The following is a 19,451-nucleotide window of genomic DNA, read 5'->3' on the forward strand; positions in this document are numbered from 1 at the left end:
ATCTTACAATGAAAATAAAAATATTATTGCTAATCAATTTACTGTTTGAAAAGATATCATGCACGAAGATTAACCACAGTAAATTTTTCCACGGGTTCTAGGGTTATAGAAACTAATATTTCTCTTTGTTTTATGAAACCTATAGATTTTTCCAAATTATTTACAAATTCATTGCTTGAAAAAATGGTATTAGAAACAAACAGATATGCCGAAAATAGAATAAAAGATCTCAGTTTATCTAAACAATCTGTATGGAATAACTAGCAAAAATACGACCGGAAAATATTTAAACATAGTGGGTAAATTGGTCACATTATTAATCACATTATCCTATCTCATAGTTAGATAATATTTCCCAATATATGGTATTCCATCTCTTATAACGCCCTTCTATTCAATTATTGTGCTTCACTTATAGCTTACCCGAATAGAGACCAAAAAACAATAAATCTTGAATTCTACCATACCTGGTATTATCAACAAAGCCCCAAATTTTCTAGTCGTTTCTATATTTTCCTGCTATCACTCATTGATAAAGTATAATAACTGATTATTTGAGTTTATGTCATTTTGGAAAAGAAATCTTATTTAGATGACTCAATATGATAAACTTTTCCAGATCTTAAAATTTACATACAATGAGGGTTCAAACATATCTTATCATGACTACAATTATTATATAACTAGTAGTAGCTCAAGTGCAATCACTTATTATACTTATTTTGATAGTTTGTGTTACGTTACTAACGTTCGCTACTAATCGAATAATGAATCGCACATGAACATAATATTTTCAATATTGTACAAAATTTTATTTGCTTCATGGTACGTTTCATGTTACGCTTCATTAAATCTCTATCACGTAAAACGCAATATATACGTTCTTTGTAGAGAATGATAAATAACGATGTGCAACAATTAGTCGCAGTGACTGAGCTACGAATAACTCACCATATATACTACACATTTCGTGCGAAAGTGCGTCACAAAAGGTTAATATCATCGATACTAACTTTTGCATGCTATCTTAATTCAGACAGCGTCAGTAAATGTGTGTATTTAATTAGAAACAGATTATGTGCCACATAAAGATAAAAAATAAAAATAAAGACAATAAAAAAAAAAAAGAAAAATAAAAGAAATATTAAAAGTGATAACTATAAAATGAAATACATAGAACTGGTGCATTTATACATTTTCAAAGATGAAATTGCTTAAATATTGAAAACAAATTATCACATATTACCTATATCGCACATATAGATAAACGTCTCTTTAACAATGTATTTAATATGCTGTGTGATTTTAACTCCCAATTAGTTTTCATAATTATTGCAAACGGTGACATTAGATTTAGACTTTAAATCAAAATTATGCCATATATAAAAATGGCAATTTGTTATTAGTTAGATGTGGCACAATGTGATTTATGACATTATAAGGATTACTTAACAAATTGTTTCCTCGTAAGTATCAGTTATCACTCCTCTCCTCTCTCTCTCCTCTCTCTTTCTCTCTCTCTTTCAATCTTATTCTAGTAAATCACTCTAACTTACTTTGCTATTAACTAGCAATTAATATTTACACAATGTCTACGCATAATCGTTTAAGTGCCACCAAGCGGCGCGATAGCGCTCTTCTGTTCAGTGTCTAAAGTTACCAATACACTAAACTGCTGTAGCAGAAAATAACAGTTTAAGTATAATGTATAATATAACGTTTAGATTATATTCTTATAATATAAGTAGTGCAATAATCACGCTGCTTGGAATTTGTTGACACGGAATGAAACAAGTGCTATCGCATTTTCGATCGGATTTTTGCCAAAACCCGTGGCACTTAAACTGACTTCCAAATCATTCATCAATTATCTATTCAAACTTCATAACTTGAGGTGGCCAATTTTTTTTTATATTTTTATACATTAAAGATTTTTTAGTAGGTCCCAGAGGTTCACACTCTAAAGCTGCTCTTTCTGACGCTGCCTGGACTCTTATTCTCTATACAATTTTTATACAATTCTTTTCTCCCATTTTTATTCTATTTGATTCTTTTTTTAATTATGATTATTTTTACGATACCTTACATCTTTTCTAATGTACTTGAGTCATTCGTACTTTATCATTGCCTTATAATTTCCTAATAAAGTCCAATTAAATTACGTGTAATCTTTAATCGAGTTTCAATCTTCTCTTCTTCTTCTTTATACTTGTACTCGCTGTAACTCACTAATGCTTAACATAATTATACTCATATGTTAGTTATATCAGAAATTTCATTAATTGGAATCTAGTTGTATTTCCACAATTATTGATATTTCGACTTCACTACAAATGATATTTAAACGTCTTAACAACATCGCTTTAAGCGATCTATATAATTATAATCGAAAATGTTAATTCCATGGAGTTAAGCTTATAATGTACAAACGTAAGACAGTTCATGGACGTAATACCTATTATTAGTCAAATCGTTTATTTAAATGTAATCCTTTTTTTAAATCGTATCGAAACTTCGTCGTGCAACAACCAATTGGTTAAGCTGCAAATCGCTGCATTTTAATATGAATATCTGCTCGTACTTGATCCGCATCTTTTAATACGAATATCTGTTCGTACTTGATACGCATCTTTTAATACGAATATCTGCTCGTACTTGATCCGCATCTTTTAATACGAATATCTGTTCGTACTTGATACGCATCTTTTAATACGAATATCTGTTCGTACTTGATACGCATCTTTTAAAACTTATTTTCTAAACTATTTTCATGAAACCCTAAGTGAAAACTCATAATACAGATCTTTCACTTTTATACTATGTGTTGGTTATTACGGTATGTTCGCTCTCGCCGAATAGGCTTATTATAATTATAAAAGTAAAAAAAAATTGACCACTCAAGAAGATCATTCAAGATTTTTCAGTAACCTGTTATGATTATCTATATGATCATTACCAGATATGATAATTACCAATTTTGAAGCCCTCAAATGCTATGTTTAAAAAACAACATATGGCGTTGTTTTTTTCTATGGTGTTTTTATCTATGGTGTTTTTATCTATGATGTTTTAAAAAAAGACAATTATGCAAAATACATAACCCTCTTTGTGTCCGCGTGAACCGTAATTGCTCGTGCCATTGCACCTGGTGTCCTATCTTCACTACACCCTGATTGATGAGATCCTTCCCCACTATAAATACATATTATAAAACATTAATTATTTATATATATATATAACTTATACTCTTATTTACTATTATAATATAATAATTATTTAATATAAATTTATATATATACCTATCATGTTCTTTTTCTACTAAATGATATCTTGCTCTAAATGCCACAAGATGGGCATAATAAGCAGGTGCCGGTATACTAACAGATCTAGTACATCTTACATACGTATGACATAATTGATACGTAAGACACTGTAATTCATCACTTTCAAAGTGATTGTCATCCCACAGAACATGATAATGAGACGGCCTAGATGTTCCCTGAAATCAAATATAATTATTATATAATTATAAGGATCGCTAAAATTCATAAATCCCACTTCTGACCATACGAAACTTCAACATGCTCTTAAACGCAGAATATACTATAAAACCTTACACGATATTATATAACACACTGTAAATTTTATAAGTAACGACATACATCACGTAATATTAACTCACCTGAATACCTTGATGACTGCAGAGATAAAAATCAAATTCTGTTGGGTGAGTTATACAAACGTCAACCGTTGTACCAGCTGGAATATTACCACTTTTTCCACTCTGTTCTTTTTTATCTGCACAGAACAAACGAGTGTGATGTCTTTTTTGTACTACGATGAAAGTAATGCCAGGCCTATAATCAGCTTCGAGTTTAATGCAAGCTTCGCGAATGGCAGTTAATTCATGTTGTAAAACGTGTAGAAATTGTCCTTCCGATACTCCGTCGCGATAGAGAATTATTCTATGTGGTTTGTATCCCCCTGTACTCTTATAAAACATTACCAATAGTTCCCTAAAAGAAAGTAATCTTATGTTAGTAATGTATTATGAAAATATATTAACGAATGTAAAATTGTTCATTGTTTATAATGTTGACATACCATTAAAATGGTAAGGATGGCTAATTCTATTTTTGATAATTTTGTAAAAGCTTTATATGAATGGAGAATGTTAAATTTAAAGAAAGAGGTTAATTATAAACAATGAACAATTTCATAATCGTTTTTAAATTTTCATAACTCTAATTTCAATAAAATTTTTATAATATAGTATTGAAAGCACTATACCATATAACTTACCTGACCATTGAACTGAGTTCTTGTATGATTTCTTGCCGATGTTGTTGTACTCTAACTGTAGCTGCATATCTAGACGGATGAGCATCCATACTTCCTACGACAGCAGCTATACTGGGTTTTTTATTATCTCCAGCAGGAGGATGAGTTACATCCGCTCCAAGAAATATAACAGGCTCATTAAAAACTTTTGGTCTTATACTTGGTACTAGAATGCTATTGATACCACCTAATTTTACATTAATCTTCAGACATAAATTAGACAAGGTTTGAGGAGAAGTCTTATTAACATTTTTTGCCTGTACACATTGAGTTGCCATTCCTAGTAAAGTATCTCCAACTCGTTTTACTTCAGCTACAAACAAATTTTTTATAAAGGAAAAGTATATCTTCGATGAATATATTTATTTAATCATTATCATAATTACCATACACAGGAGTTTTCCCAGGTAGTACCACACACACTAGTTGTAATGCTTTGAAAGTTGCTTTTAAATATCGAAACATAGGTTCTACTTGATCTGGCCCAGTAGCGTATTTGCAGAAACATGGTTGTCCAACAATAGGCATACCAGCATCGTTACTGATTTTTTGCAATTGTGTTGTAAATGTACGTAATGCATCTTCTCGTACTGTTCTTTGTGGAGCAAAGCAAGCTATTGCCCAAACTCTTATTTCAACTCCTGTGAAGAATTGTTTGCCTCGCATATCCCAAACACCTTGATTGGGCATTGCTTGTTGCTTCGTCTTTAATAGTAAAAACAATAATTATTGTAAGAGATTAAATTGTGCTTGTGTTTAGAGTAAATATACAAAAATACTAAGAGGATAATAGCACCAGTTTTAATGTCAATCTTTTTCATTGGGAGGGAACTAGCAACTCGAAACGATTATTAATACAAATTAACGTATAAGGATATTATAGTTTCCAATTTTAATTATTTCTACATCTTAAAAAATACAAGAGATATATTTTACTATGATTATCTAAAAAGTGGCACTAACACATATATCGAATCTTATCATGATTAGGAAGAACCCCGAGAGTTCCCCTTATTAAAAAAACCGCACTGACTAATTGGTAACTGTACGATATAAATCTTACTTTCATTAAAATGAAATTTTCGGAAATATAAAACAGTCTTTATAAATATGTGATTTTTCTAGACTTAACTAATTAAAATTTATGTTTCTCACGTTTCTCACCTGTCCACTGATGGAACTTACGCGCCCTCCGTACTGTAGCTTGGGTGGAGGTAGTACACGTCCTCGAACTTCCATCATGTTGTTTGATATACTCAACCCAAACTCTTGAACATAAGAATCATTGTTGAAGTCAGCCCGCCTAACTAAATTATTAATTTCTCTTTCACGATCCGGCGCTGAACGTGCCGTTGCTTTTATCATAGTAGATGTTTGCATGTCAGTTAATTTTTTTATACAACGTTGTCCAGCTACAATATTACATACCTAACACAATAAATTAATATTTAGCTCTAGCGTTCTTATATATTTATATCTCTTATTATATTTCGATTGCCTTAATTTTTAATCTTATTGTTGTATTTCCATATCCTTATTCTTTAAAATTTCATGTAATTAACTAACCTCAAGTGGTAAGTAAGTATGTTTATGTTCTTGTCCTACTTGCAAACAAGGAAGATGCGAATAACGCAATTTCATCTTGTATTTGTCCAAAAAATATTTTGCAACAGTACACTCAACTGTTTGCCCATTTTCCAATTGTAATGGAAATCTTAGATACATAATTTAATATATAAGTTTTTATAGAATAACATATAATAATACTAATCTTCGATTACTTACGATTGCATTTGTGCTGGTTTACGTGTAACATTACATACTCTATATTTTCGTCTCATAGTCCCACAATGAGTTATTTCTATTTTGAGCCCTTTAATTTCTTTGGTAAATTTAACTCGTTGTGAATCTGTCAATGGTTTTCTCTGTTCGTTTACATCTCTAATGTCTAATACTTCACACATAAATTCTATTACTGGTTGTGCTTTATAAAATGCAGTTGCAGAAACTGAAATGCAATTACAGAATATATAAAATATATCAAAAGTTATTAAATTCTTTTACTTCTACTTTTAATATTGAAGAATTCTAATACTAAAATCATAAATAACATACCATCAATGTTTAACATCATTTTCCATTGTGATGGCCTAACAGATTGATGAAAACCAAACCATACTTCTCTGCCTCCACCTAATGGATGATAATATCCATCTGGACTACTAAAAAATGATCTTCCAACCGGTGTGTAAGTCATCGATGGTAAATGCCTCATCACAACATCTAATGCAAGTATAGCGTCATATGGAATTTGTCTTGTACGCCCTTCAAGTGCTTCTTCTAAGGCAAATAATGAAACTTGAGCTACCCATTTTATCACAACTCTGAAAACTCGATCTTTACCCTCACCAGGCAGTGTTACCTATATTTGCAAAATATTGTATTATATATTTGACAAGGACAGCATTAAAAAAGTCAATAAATGAAAAATTACCTCTAAGTCTATTTTATCAGTTCCGATAGGTAAAGGATCTCTTGTATACAAGTTATTTCGTCCATCAAACACAGGCTTAAGAGTTCCAAAAATTTTACTATATGCATGAACCATTGTTTCTATGATTTCTCTATTAACTTTGCGAGGGCATTTATCAGGTTGTATATTGATTTCATAATGGTGCACATAACCTCGTGGCATTGTAATTTGAAAATGATTTGCTCTTAATCCAATCGGTCTACCTTCGCGTCCTATGTTGGGCCTTCGTGGGCATGAAAACACTGTAAAATTAACTTTTATTTTATGAATATTTTATACGTTTCTTACACAAGTGTACATTAGAGATATATTCCTATTATTTATGAAAAACAAGTCATCTCACTTGGCAGATCTGGAGGTTGAGGTGGAGTATGTGTTTGTTGTGTGGGGACCAGCCCCAGAGAACTTGGAGTAACGACATTGCTCCCAGTTGCTCCGGCTGTTCCAACGGAAGTGCTGGTTGTTGGTCCAGGTGGGGGGGCTAGAAATTTTTAAAAATGCACATGAAAACACCACTAATTTATCAAATATAGTTCACAAATTAATAAATTACACGTAAATACAGAACCAAAAAAAAATACAAAATACACCTATTTAATGGCAAATTGCAAACAATTATTTCCTCTGTTAATGTAAAATGTTTAAACACAAATATTATTCAATAATTTTTAACAAGTAAAATACAAACGATAGATGACACAATAGCTACATGAGACAATGATAACAAAAAACAATCATATAATACTATGATCAAAGTAACATAAATACCTTATAAATTAAATGTAATAATGAAAATATTCCTATGGAAAGAATTGATTTCTTTTGTAGAAAAGAATATAATAATACAAAATATAAAATAAGCAATCGTTATAAGATAATATTAAACAATAAATTTATAAATAGAAGAAAATTTTACAGGTAGTATACCATTTTCATTAGAAGCATATTATCTACTATAGATATGTGATATGATGAATCAAATGCAATATACGACACGTCGTGCCTGTTGAACTAGGTTTATTAGAGAAAGACCATTATTGTAATTTGACATTCAATTTATATACGTGGATCCATTGCTAATCAAATTTTAGTAATATAGATCAACGTGCCACTAATCACAAACATTTTTGACTTTTTATTTTTTGTTTTTTTTTTGTTATTAACATGGAATAAAGAATAAGAAACCACTTGAGCGATATTCTAATATCGACCTAGCAAATGGAGTAGATCTATTTAATAGCTTTTTCGAGCATATTAAAGTAAGCCTATAGCAATAATATACTTACGCTGTCCTACGGGGTACATAGTTACAGCCGTTGATTAAAAATACCAGTTAATCACTAATAAATAAGTAAAAAATTCAACATAAAACCCACTGGCCGAACAACTCCATTTCCCCTCGACCACATAGTATGAAAGACTACCTTCAATTCACGGTTGCCAACTCTTTAGTGCCAACTGTTTTAATACAACTAATTGGTGGCTATGCTCGGCCAATCCGCGCTCTTATTTTAAATTTGCGACCAGGTGAATAAAATGAATACATTAATTCGAAATATTCTATTTGGTCATTATAAAAATTTATTATTTCATCTTAGCTACCTTATATGTACATAATATTTTATATTTTACGTAATTAATTAACTTTATAAATTTTATATTTAAATAATTAACGTCGATGAACGCAATAATAACCAATAAATATACACACTTTTAGTAATATCTACTTATCAACATGGTACTACAGTTTAAGACAATTTAAAGGTTATCACGTAATACTACACGAATATTTTAAAAGTTATTAAACACACGAATATAATAATTTAATAAAAATCACAATACAACGTATTATGAAAACATACTTTTCCCCCTTGCGGCATTATTAATTCACACCTTAAATGTGCAAGTATTAGGTCATTAAATATAAAACATCTGATTAAATCCAATTCGAAATTTGAAGTTCCTGTTGTATTTGTAATTCACATATGCGTTGAAGCATGTATGTAATACTTGCTCTGTATATAGTTGATAATAAAAGAAACCTGTAAGGGTAGTAAAAGAGCAAGAGATGTTAGCTTGCTCCATTTTATCTAGCTTTTAATTATTTTTATGACATAGTCAAAGAATTTTTATATTTACAGTGAATATACTATAGTATGAAGATTATTTTTCCTAAGAAAAAGGCACACAACAAATCCAAACCTCTGACTAGGATATTCTTGAAATCCAAAAAATAGTTTCTTGGCAGCATAGTTTTAATTCAAAACTGATAATGGGAAAAATATGTTTCACAGTTATTCTTCAATTTAAAAATAAAAGAAAAGAAAAAAATTAATTAAAATGTCCATACCAATATTTTACCGATCATTAGATTTCTGCTAATGAATAAAAGTACGCAGATGGATATAAAATTATCAAACAGGAATTTTTTCAATTCAAATTCGTATTCCTTCCTTGTTTTCTTCTTGGCTAAGCACGTTACAACGTAAGTACACTACATATATATGTTGTGTAATGTCGATTTTTTCTTTTTTTTCCTTTATTATGGCGCATATTAGACTACGCTTACACTTGCTTCCCACACACTTTAAATGGCTGAATTACTACTAACTCCACCTGATGGCGAAATAGAAAACTTCATAAAAAAAATATTCCCTATACTTGATCGATTGTATCCTACATATTGGTAACATTGATATGGTAATTTTTATTTCAGAAGATATTCGAAGAACCTAACCGTGCAAGTTATTAATGATAAAATGGTGTGATACGTTTTGTTCGTCGTGTATGTAATATCGTATTACATTGTCTGTAAAATGTCGATTCCTTATAGCGGAGCGCTTACCCGCTCTCGCGGTTTAATAAGTTCTATTGCTAAAGAAATGAGAACACTTAATTTCAAATTAGTTGATAAGATCGTTGTACAGTTTGATCCCTTTCACAAAAAAGTTAAGGAAACGAGGTTAGTAAATCTTGTTATTTTTTTCTTTTTTAAGACCATTTAAAAAAAAACCGGATTAAATTATTTTGCATTTTTGTACATACATTGTTATCGATGAAAATTTTCAAGAAAATAAAAGAAAAACCAAATATCGATAAGTTTCACAAGTCGATATATCGAAAATTTATCGATGTTTTAAACACGAGCCCATATAATAGTTTATTATGAATGATATGAGTTAGAGATTAGTTTCATTTAGATTTTGATGTATTTGATGTATTAACTCTTTATATAAACGTGCATATGTATATATACGTATGTATATATGTATGCTGTCCGTAAATCCGCTGTAGCCGTGTACACGATAAATAAGTCGACGCTTCCCATGTCAGACGATTGCAATGACGTCGATAATGCACGCATGCGCATTGTAATTTCGGAGCAGACAGCATACTCTACTCCGTTATTTTTAGTAGCATATCAATATCGTTCGAGTGTTTACTTGTTCGTGATAAAAGAAAGTAAAATAGTAAAATTCTAAAGATATAATTATAAATGTTCTTATATATGTGTAAAGAGTAGAAAAAAACATATGTGTGTAAAGTGAAACACTTAATTTTTCAATCTGTTATAAAAGTTCATTTAATGAAAGTACGTATGTCATCTATACTTTTAGAATTTCCACTACTATTTAAGTAATCTTGTAAATGGATAGTTTTAAATTTTTATTTTAGTAGATAACGGTTATTCATTTGCATTTGCCATTATTTTAAAATTTTATAACGTTAAATAATAATATTATATATTTCTTGAAAACACTATACTTATTTAATATTTATAAATTAATATTGTTTAATATTTTGATAAATCTTTTAACTTACCACTACATTGTCCACATCCATACGCTTTACCAAGCATAGAAACTGCCGTTGTTATGCGAAGAGTACTTAAATCCGGCACAGGTATGGGTAGTTGCTGCTCCATTTGAGCCATGGTTCTCCTATAACATAATATTTCGTTATATTTACGTGTATTTTATATCTTATTATCATATTAGTTTCAATTTCCTTCATATATTTTGTGTGATCAATTTTAATAATTACAATTAGTAAAAACTCTAAAATGAAATGTAATAAACTGCTAAAATAATTTTTCTTTTTCCATAGAAAGTTTCTTTCTTATATATCAAGCCCGACAGTTCAAAAAACAAATCCTCTCTACGTATTAAAAACCAAAATTGTCTGCGATCAATCTGAGCCTATCGTTACATTTGATCTTAGTGAGTATTAGACAAAAAAATTATATGAAAACATAATTTCTTCTTTTCAATACAAATAATCAACGTTATTTATAAATTTGCCTATATTTTTCAGCATCAGGAAACAAAGTAATATTCAAGTGTGGAAATTTGAATGCTTTGAATATTTTACAATATTGCAACAAGCATATCAGTTCTTTAGTTCCACCTCCAGAAAAGACTCCTAAAGAAATATTGCTTGAGGAGAAAAAGAAACAGAGAAAGAAGAAATGGAAGAAAATAAAACCATTTTCTAAAAGAAGAGGTGTATTTTATTAAAATTAAAATTGGATTAAGCCAGAGAATATTGACAAAAGTCTTGTAAATCATTTGATTATATTCAAACTTTATTGAATATTTTATGAAAGGAAATGTTTAATTAGAAAATAAAATAAATAGAAGAGAAAGCAAGCGAAGAACAAATATTATCACTTCATTAAGACATCGATCAAGTTTTATCCTATTTTTCTTTGCTTTAATAAAATCAAAAATAATTCAAACAACCTACATTGTCAATTCATAAGAGAAATAGTAATCGTGTATTTACTGCAAAGAATTTTTCATTTTTAATTCTTAATATATTATTTAATATTAAATATATAAAGCTGGATATATATATTTATATATATAAACGATTAAATAACTTCACCGTAAAGACAATTACTTGCAATATTAGAAATTTTGTAGAAACACTTATTAAAAATTAAAGCTTGTCTATTTCTTAACATCTTGGTATATAATATCTCGTATATAAAATAAAAGTTACATTTAAATTTTTTACTTTAATTATATTAAAAATATATTCAATTAAAACTACAACACATCTATCTATTTCGCATTGTATAAAGTATTCTACAAAAAAAATCTTTTCACCATGGCGAGCCATGTTTCGACTAGCAAAAATTATAATATGAAAGTAATCGATACCCTTTACAATAAAATACCAGCTTTTACTGATCTATTTGACGAAGAAACATGGTATACTTTTGTTGCTTGTTTCGTAGCAGGCACTTTTATAATTGCATTTATACTTTCAAGATTTATTACATTACACCCAGTCGATTAAAAATTTCATCCTAATCTAATATTATATTCTTATTCATGCTTTAAAAAATATGTAATATAAATAAACAAATATGTAACACAGCATCAAACAAATGTGGCAATAAAATCTTTGTATCTATATATTTATAAAGATTGAAAAGTTTTTCATACTCTTTTATTGTTTTGTTTTCCATCCAAAGATGGGAATTATTTTTGTTAGAAGTACTAAGATTTCATCTTATTTATTCCTTTTTCTACTTTATAAACTGAAAATATTTTATAATATTCTGTACCCCATAAGGATCAATAATCCAATAATGTTCTAATATAATACAACATTCTAAAAAATATGAAACATTAGATGTGCCTTAATGCTATCATTAATATCATAAAAAGAACTAATTTTCTCAATTAAAAATGGTATAAAATAGAATATTAAAAAATTACAGTTTCCTATAGTATGTATACATCAAAGAATATAATTGATTTTTCAATTAAAATAGAATAAAACAACAATAACTTTCCCTTTATTTCCTTGATCAAATATATCTGCTGTTGTGTTATAATGCTACTATAGATCTCAATTTAATTTTATTTCACGCATGCTCAAATATCTCGTATTCGTTTCGATACATCTTTATTATTCTATTGAATAACTCTTAACATTTGAAACAGTAATATACATAAGAATTTTACTTTTTTTTTTTTCTTTTTTTTAAACTATAATAAAAGATTATCATTTTGATTTGAAAAAGTAAGCAGAAAAGAAAAAAAAAGAAATACCTAAATGGGAAATAATAATAATAAACGGATGATAAGAGCATATTCTTTTTTAATAAATGTAATGGACAAGACAAAGGAAAAGAAAAGCTACTTATTAATATTAGGATAATTAAGTGTATATGTGCTGCCATCTAAGAGCGAAGAACAGAAGCGTTTCGAAGAGTGGTGGAAGTTAAGAGCACGTGCATTTGACATTATTTTTATTTTGCCTTTGTACAATTCAATATTATAAAATAAAGACGCGAAAAAGATGGTTTCGTGAGTTTCGCGATCGAATAATCCAAATTTAATATTTCTTGTTGTTATATTTTTTCCCTATCTTTATTTTTTTTAAACTTTTAGCTTCGTAACTGTACCCGAGTGATTATCATAATGTGTGTGTACGAATAGAATTATACTTACAGATTTGGCCACCTGATGTTCATTCTTCTCTTTTAAGGAAAAATAAAGGTAATACACACACACACACTTACACACGAGAAAAAAAGAATGAAAAATTAATAGCAGCAAACACGCGCGGAATAAAAGCCTCACCCAAAAAAAATAATTCAAAGTAGAAAAAAAGAACAGGACACGTGTTCAACACACAACGATAGGAAACTTCCTCTTTATGGGATGATGAGATCATGAAATATTTCGAATAATATTCGATGAATGTTTTAACTTATTAGCAGTCTAATAATATTTTAGACTAATAAACATTTTTACTTTAAAAGTGCATTCACAAAAGCGACGTATTCAATCGCGGTTTTACTTATAATTAAATAAAAATCACGATCGATATTTTTAGTGCATCGTCATGTCTAACGGAGCACCATACACTAACAAAGATGGTTACACGTGAAATAGGGCATACACATGCACAATCGTAAAGATTTTTTCTATCGATTTTTATACATTCAAAATTATCTTCAATATCTTTGACAAACGTTGATAATCGACAATGTAGATTAAGTTATATCAATTTGACGTAAGTTGTAAATATATATTATAATACATATTGTAAATAGAATATCAAATTACTATTTAAGCAACCCCCCCCACAAACAACCAATACCCCGCTCCCACACACCACACACATACACACACAAAAGCGAGCATGGTGGGAGTTGTTGAGACTGTGCGTGGTGCTATACTATGCGTACCTCTATAAACTGAACTTACAAGGGGACCTTACACTGGGATCCCCACAGATCTTAACGAGCTTTGGTATATTAGTAGTATACTTTTAGGGTGTTATCGTGGTAAAGGGTTTTTTCAAAATGCGCAGTCGTTATTGAGAAAAAAGGTTTTAAAGTTTTGACTTTTGTTGTATATATGTTTATATTATTTTAATTTCGACCGTGTATCAAGTGACGCGTTAGCGTCAGTAGTAGCGTTCTCGCTTCTCGCGCGGTTAGTCAGTGTTCGATCCTTCGTGGGGGAAGTTATTTTTATTAATTTTTTTTCTTTCTGTTTTCTAATTTTTTTTTCATATTTATTAATTTTTATATATATACAGGAAAGAGAAAATTATTTATTACAAAAAAATTAGAAATAATAAATTTTTTAACATCTTGCGCAAATAATAAAGGAAAATTGATTACTTGAATTTCAGTTAACATTTTATTTTTTAACAGGTATATAAAAATGGATAAATCTTCAATATACTAACAAATAACATTCGTATATATTCTAATCATTAACAATTTCATGTAGATATAATATTAAGTTCATGCCTTAATAAAACCAAATGAAAGAGAAATATTTTTAAACGTTCATCAGGTTGGTTTTCAAACAGATCTTTTAAAAAGTCGTTGTTTATGTAACAAGTCATCTTTCATTAATTGCGCGAGATGTGAAAAAATTTATTGTTTTGAATGCTTTTACAATAACTACCACTCTGGAACCTGCGTGTATTAAATAATAATAGATGTAAAATAAATGTTAAAACTCATAGAAATAAAAAAATTATACATGAAATTGTTAATGATTAGAGTATACACGAATGTTATTTGTTAGTATATTGAAGATTTATCCATTTTTATATACCTGTTAAAAAATAAAATGTTAACTGAAATTCAAGTAATCAATTTTCCTTTATTATTTGCGCAAGATGTTAAAAAATTTATTATTTCTAATTTTTTTGTAATAAATAATTTTCTCTTTCCTGTATATATATAAAAATTAATAAATATGAAAAAAAAATTAGAAAACAGAAAGAAAAAAAATTAATAAAAATAACTTCCCCCACGAAGGATCGAACACTGACTAACCGCGCGAGAAGCGAGAACGCTACTACTGACGCTAACGCGTCACTTGATACACGGTCGAAATTAAAATAATATAAACATATATACAACAAAAGTCAAAACTTTAAAACCTTTTTTCTCAATAACGACTGCGCATTTTGAAAAAACCCTTTACCACGATAACACCCTAAAAGTATACTACTAATATACCAAAGCTCGTTAAGATCTGTGGGGGTCCCAGTGTAAGGTCCCCTTGTTAGTTAATGTTAATGTGTTATTATGTAGGACCCACTGTTATTTATCGTAGGAGAAGATTATATTATGTTTAGACAAATATTCGTAGAAATGTCCACGAAAAATCTGCATCTTTTGTTCCCTATCGTATCGGAAGATAAACGGATTTAAAACAAAATATTTTATTCCTGCATTATATTTAAAGTATTATGTTCAATGTTTAGGAATTCTTCTGTTTCCGACTTTGTTTAAAGGCGTTTTGCATTGTTGACAATACCTAGGAACTGCTAGCAATGGCGGATTTTCAGCTTTAACGGTAACATATACATATTGACACTTTACCGACCGATAGCCTATTAATCGTTTTTTTTATTGACAACGCTTACTGACCGATAGTCGATGTTAATCAGTTGCCATGGCGATAAACAATTTGTATCATTATATGAACAGTAATTTGTTATTTAGTATTGAGATATGTTGCTTAGTTGCGTTAGTTGCGTCGCTTCATAACTTCCCACATTTGCAAACTGTTTTGAACGATATTATGCTTTAAAAAATATTAATTCTTATTTGTAGTATAGACAACCATGTAGTAGACAACCACTGTAATACATAAAATAAATATAATTTAGCATTAATATCATGAGAATAAAAGATTTTATTAAATCTAATTTTATCCTATAATAACAGAAAGGAGACAATTTTATTTGAGCATACGAAACGTGGCTGAGCAGCCAGTCGGATCTGCGTATCCTGTTGAAACGCTAGCGGTCGGTAAAGTGTTAAAATATACTTATATATGTAATATAAAATTTTAAATTATTCGAAACACGTTTATCGATCGTATGTGAAAGGACCTTTATAGTAAAAAAGAAAAATATGTGTGTGAAAAGACACACGCACGTACATATTAAACTTTACGAACACGACGTAAAATCATGACAAAGTGAACACAATGAACGAACATTATATGCATAAAAGTATATATGTTTGTAGTATGTAAACAAGTAATATATGTATACAGTATAAATACACATTCAGTTTCGCGAAGGAAGATGCGTTGCGTTTTAAAAAAGCGTGTTATTTTTTTCCTTTGGTATATACCATTGTGTGTGTTATGTATATGTACGTTAAAATCGATCCTTGACAAAGGGAGAGAGGTCCAATTTTTTTAAGCAGTTTTATTCCTCGAGAAAAGAAATATACTTTTATATTGAGAATCTTCAATTACCTTAAAAAAAAATTTGCAAGCTTTGAGAAAGAGTTTCGAGTATCTTTTCTTTTTTTTTTGTTCTTAATTTTTCTTTTTTCATTCTCGCGTGTCTCGAACAATTTTCGACAATTCTTAATGGGGAAAAAAATGATAAAAGAAAGAAGAAGAAAAGACCAACTTGAGAGTCAATAATTTCTCGTCGAATATAAAATATTAAACAAAAGTTATAAACGCATATATTCAATTTTTCTACAAGATATTTTATAAATCTGTAAAACAATTATAATTATATACGTTTTAATAATTTTATTCTTTTTTGTTTGTTACATATATCCTTCTCAAATCTAAAATTTAATTATAAACTGTTATGAAAATGAAATAGATTACAAATACCTGGTAAACAAATGTGAAAATTTTGTAATTCGATAAAGTAACTCTTTTAGGAAGATTTTTATTTTACAAAAATAAAAAAAGAAAAAATAATGCATATAAATCTTTGACCTTAAAGCAACACATCGAAAAATATCTACACATTACGTAAGAATCTGAAATAAAAAATAAGCTCCTACTACTTCTTCTTCTTCTTTTTCTTCTTCTTCTTCTTCTTCTTCTTTTCCTCTTGATACAACTAGAAATATTTTAACCTACATTTGAAGTCGCTCGAAAGTAAGAAAGAAACGGATATGCTTTAAAAGAGCAAGAAGGAAGTATATAACATATACCCATACATATATATATCATATAATACCACGCATACAGGTGTTCGAGAGGAAAACTCGACTTACTTACTTACGTGCCTATTTGCTATCGTTTGAAAATAAAATAGGAACGATAACCGCAAGAATAACGGAGTCACGAGTTTTGTAAAATAAAAAGTTTATATATAAAGTGTACGAGTATAACACATAATTATCAGGAAATACATATACATACATACATACATACATACAGACATACATAAATACATACATACATACATACATACAAACATATGTATATATTTAAGTTCTAAAATGAAGAAGAAAATGAGAAAACGATTAAAAACTATAATAGAAACATGTAAAAACTCACCTTTGATATATTTTCTTCTGGTTAATCCGTAAAACGTCTCTTGACTTGTGTGTCGTTTTTTAATGCAACACAACGTGACGTGATTGATGGATAACTTTTTTCACAGTAGAATAACGCGTACATACATTATCGATGAAGTAGAAGAGACGCGCGCGTGTTTCCTCGCTCGCGCCTACTATTATATCTATTTTATGCTCACGTTTTTCTTTTTTTCTCTCTCTTTCTTTTTTACATTTATTTTTGGTTCTTGAAGATACTGTCTATATTTTTACTTGTTTCTTCTTCTTGTTCTTCTCCTAGCATTGGGGAGAGGAGTCTCTTCTATCTTCTCTCTTTCACGCGTGCCAAGTTACATATTTTTCTTTTCGATTTTGTCACATTTGAAACTAAATAAGAGAAAAAGAAAAAGATAGAAAGAAATATTTCTAGAGAAAGAGAAGAAGGAGGGCTAGGGAGGGATAAGTAAGGGGGAGGTGGGTGGGGAAAGGGAATAAAGAAAACGGATGAAGTAAAAAAACTACATTGTTGCACACACGCGTGAAGGACCGTAAAGACGTATGATTCACTCGGGGAAATAAAATGTTGACAAGGCAAATAGATGCGGAAGAGGTTAAAGAAATAGATTAGGAAAAAAAAAAAAAGAAAAAAAGAAAAAAAAAAAATAAAGAAATTATTTTCTAACTAACTGTTAGTTACACGAACGTCAGTTAGTTATTACACGTGACGATGGTAAATCCTGATGTGTTACTGCGAACTCGACAACAAGAGAAGGTATAATACAACGACAAGTTGACGAAGTTGACAACGTTTACGTCGCAGATAACGACGATAATGATGACGACGAAGACGACGACGACGACGACGACAACAACAACGACGACGACGAAAACGACGATCAGTAGTAGTAGCAGAAGCAATACCACACTACTACAACTACACTATTATACCCATAATCACTAGTAGAACACCGCGCACAACGTATTTATACGTAGTAGTTCTGACCGTGAATGAACGACGAACGGTGGTTTGAGCGCGCGCGCGCGCGCGCGCAACCAACCAGGCAAGCTCTTTTCTTTTCTCTTCTTCTTCTTCTTCTTTCTCTTTTCTTTCTTTTTTTTTTTCTTCTTCTTCTTCCGGAATCTTTTTACGTGTTTTCTTTCTCACTTTGATCCATCTTGACATATATATTTCCTTTCTTTATTGCACATTTTCTTTTTTCCTTTTTTTTTTTCTCCCCTTCACTTATCCGAGACCCCACCGCCGCCACCGCCAATCGTCTTACTGCAAGCTGAAAATCAAAATAAAATTCGTTATTTTATTTTATATTAACGCATTATCCTTTCATCATTGCTTCGAGTTTATATTAGGACATGTTTTTTGAGATTTAATTTTTTTTTAACAATATTTAGATATAATTTGAATCAAGTTTGTCTTCTATATAGAGATTGTGTCAATGAGAGATATCAATTTTTTTTTTTTAAATCGATACGATAAGTTAAAAGGGATAGCTAATCAGGAGAATCATTGAGATTTGTTTGCTTTTCGATGATCCGTGTGTGATAGAAAGACTCGAACGTTTTTCCACTCGAACGCAAAGCATTCGATCGAAAACACACACCTTTGTCTTATCCGAGTTTTTTTTTTTTATTGATTGATAAAGTTTTCATTTATCTCTTTTTCGTGCCGAGGAAATATACGTGTGACAAGATCCAGACCGATATTTTTCTAACGATGTTAATGACGGTGGCGATGATGATTATGAT

The 19,451-nt window shown here is 29.7% G+C and overlaps 3 protein-coding genes and 1 long non-coding RNA gene across 10 annotated transcripts; 2 read left to right on the plus strand and 2 right to left on the minus strand.

Annotated features, from left to right (window-relative positions):
• Positions 1-1,521: 1,521 nt before the first annotated feature.
• Positions 1,522-18,791, minus strand: LOC122519925 (protein argonaute-2). Of its 7 annotated transcripts, none has more exons than XM_043639733.1 (14): positions 18,407-18,791; positions 17,689-18,074; positions 10,697-10,815; positions 7,218-7,355; positions 6,836-7,128; positions 6,457-6,763; positions 6,127-6,349; positions 5,908-6,055; positions 5,506-5,769; positions 4,728-5,046; positions 4,303-4,654; positions 3,683-4,016; positions 3,300-3,499; positions 1,522-3,192 (listed from the first exon to the last, which is right to left on the minus strand). In XM_043639733.1, exons 3-14 carry the CDS (start codon positions 10,806-10,808, stop codon positions 3,084-3,086), a joined length of 2,799 nt encoding a protein of 932 aa, XP_043495668.1. In that variant the 5' UTR covers positions 10,809-10,815; positions 17,689-18,074; positions 18,407-18,791; the 3' UTR covers positions 1,522-3,083. The 7 variants fall into 7 exon arrangements, with proteins under 7 accessions (XP_043495668.1, XP_043495667.1, XP_043495670.1 ...); XM_043639732.1 differs by having other exon boundaries at positions 18,391-18,791; XM_043639735.1 differs by having other exon boundaries at positions 6,836-7,116; positions 18,375-18,791.
• LOC122519930 lies at positions 8,676-9,703 on the minus strand. The gene is made up of 2 exons (XR_006304402.1): positions 9,225-9,703; positions 8,676-9,140 (listed from the first exon to the last, which is right to left on the minus strand). It is a non-coding gene; the product is annotated as an uncharacterized LOC122519930 (long non-coding RNA).
• LOC122519928 lies at positions 9,600-11,615 on the plus strand. The gene is made up of 3 exons (XM_043639743.1): positions 9,600-9,836; positions 10,982-11,094; positions 11,189-11,615. Exons 1-3 carry the CDS (start codon positions 9,691-9,693, stop codon positions 11,389-11,391), a joined length of 462 nt encoding a protein of 153 aa, XP_043495678.1. The 5' UTR covers positions 9,600-9,690; the 3' UTR covers positions 11,392-11,615.
• On the plus strand, positions 11,717-12,298 carry LOC122519929. The gene has a single exon (XM_043639744.1). The coding sequence runs from the start codon at positions 11,987-11,989 to the stop codon at positions 12,176-12,178; it is 192 nt and encodes a 63-aa protein (XP_043495679.1). The 5' UTR covers positions 11,717-11,986; the 3' UTR covers positions 12,179-12,298.
• Positions 18,792-19,451: the final 660 nt, after the last annotated feature.

Source organism: Polistes fuscatus, unplaced genomic scaffold (genome assembly GCF_010416935.1).
Source record: "Polistes fuscatus isolate 324 unplaced genomic scaffold, CU_Pfus_HIC Scaffold3, whole genome shotgun sequence".
Lineage (NCBI taxonomy): Eukaryota > Metazoa > Arthropoda > Insecta > Hymenoptera > Vespidae > Polistes > Polistes fuscatus.

Coding starts and splice junctions, on each gene's coding strand:
- LOC122519928 (XM_043639743.1), top strand. CDS start 9,691: ATGTCGATTCCTTATAGCGGAGCGCTTACCCGCTCTCGCGGTTTAATA. Junction 9,837..10,981: donor AAAAAAGTTAAGGAAACGAG/GTTAGTAAATCT, acceptor CTTTTTCCATAG/AAAGTTTCTTTCTTATATAT. Junction 11,095..11,188: donor TATCGTTACATTTGATCTTA/GTGAGTATTAGA, acceptor TATATTTTTCAG/CATCAGGAAACAAAGTAATA.
- LOC122519929 (XM_043639744.1), top strand. CDS start 11,987: ATGGCGAGCCATGTTTCGACTAGCAAAAATTATAATATGAAAGTAATC.
- LOC122519925 (XM_043639733.1), bottom strand. CDS start 10,808: ATGGCTCAAATGGAGCAGCAACTACCCATACCTGTGCCGGATTTAAGT. Junction 6,350..6,456: donor AATGATGTTAAACATTGATG/GTATGTTATTTA, acceptor ATTGCATTTCAG/TTTCTGCAACTGCATTTTAT. Junction 4,017..4,302: donor GAACTCAGTTCAATGGTCAG/GTAAGTTATATG, acceptor ACTTTCTTTTAG/GGAACTATTGGTAATGTTTT.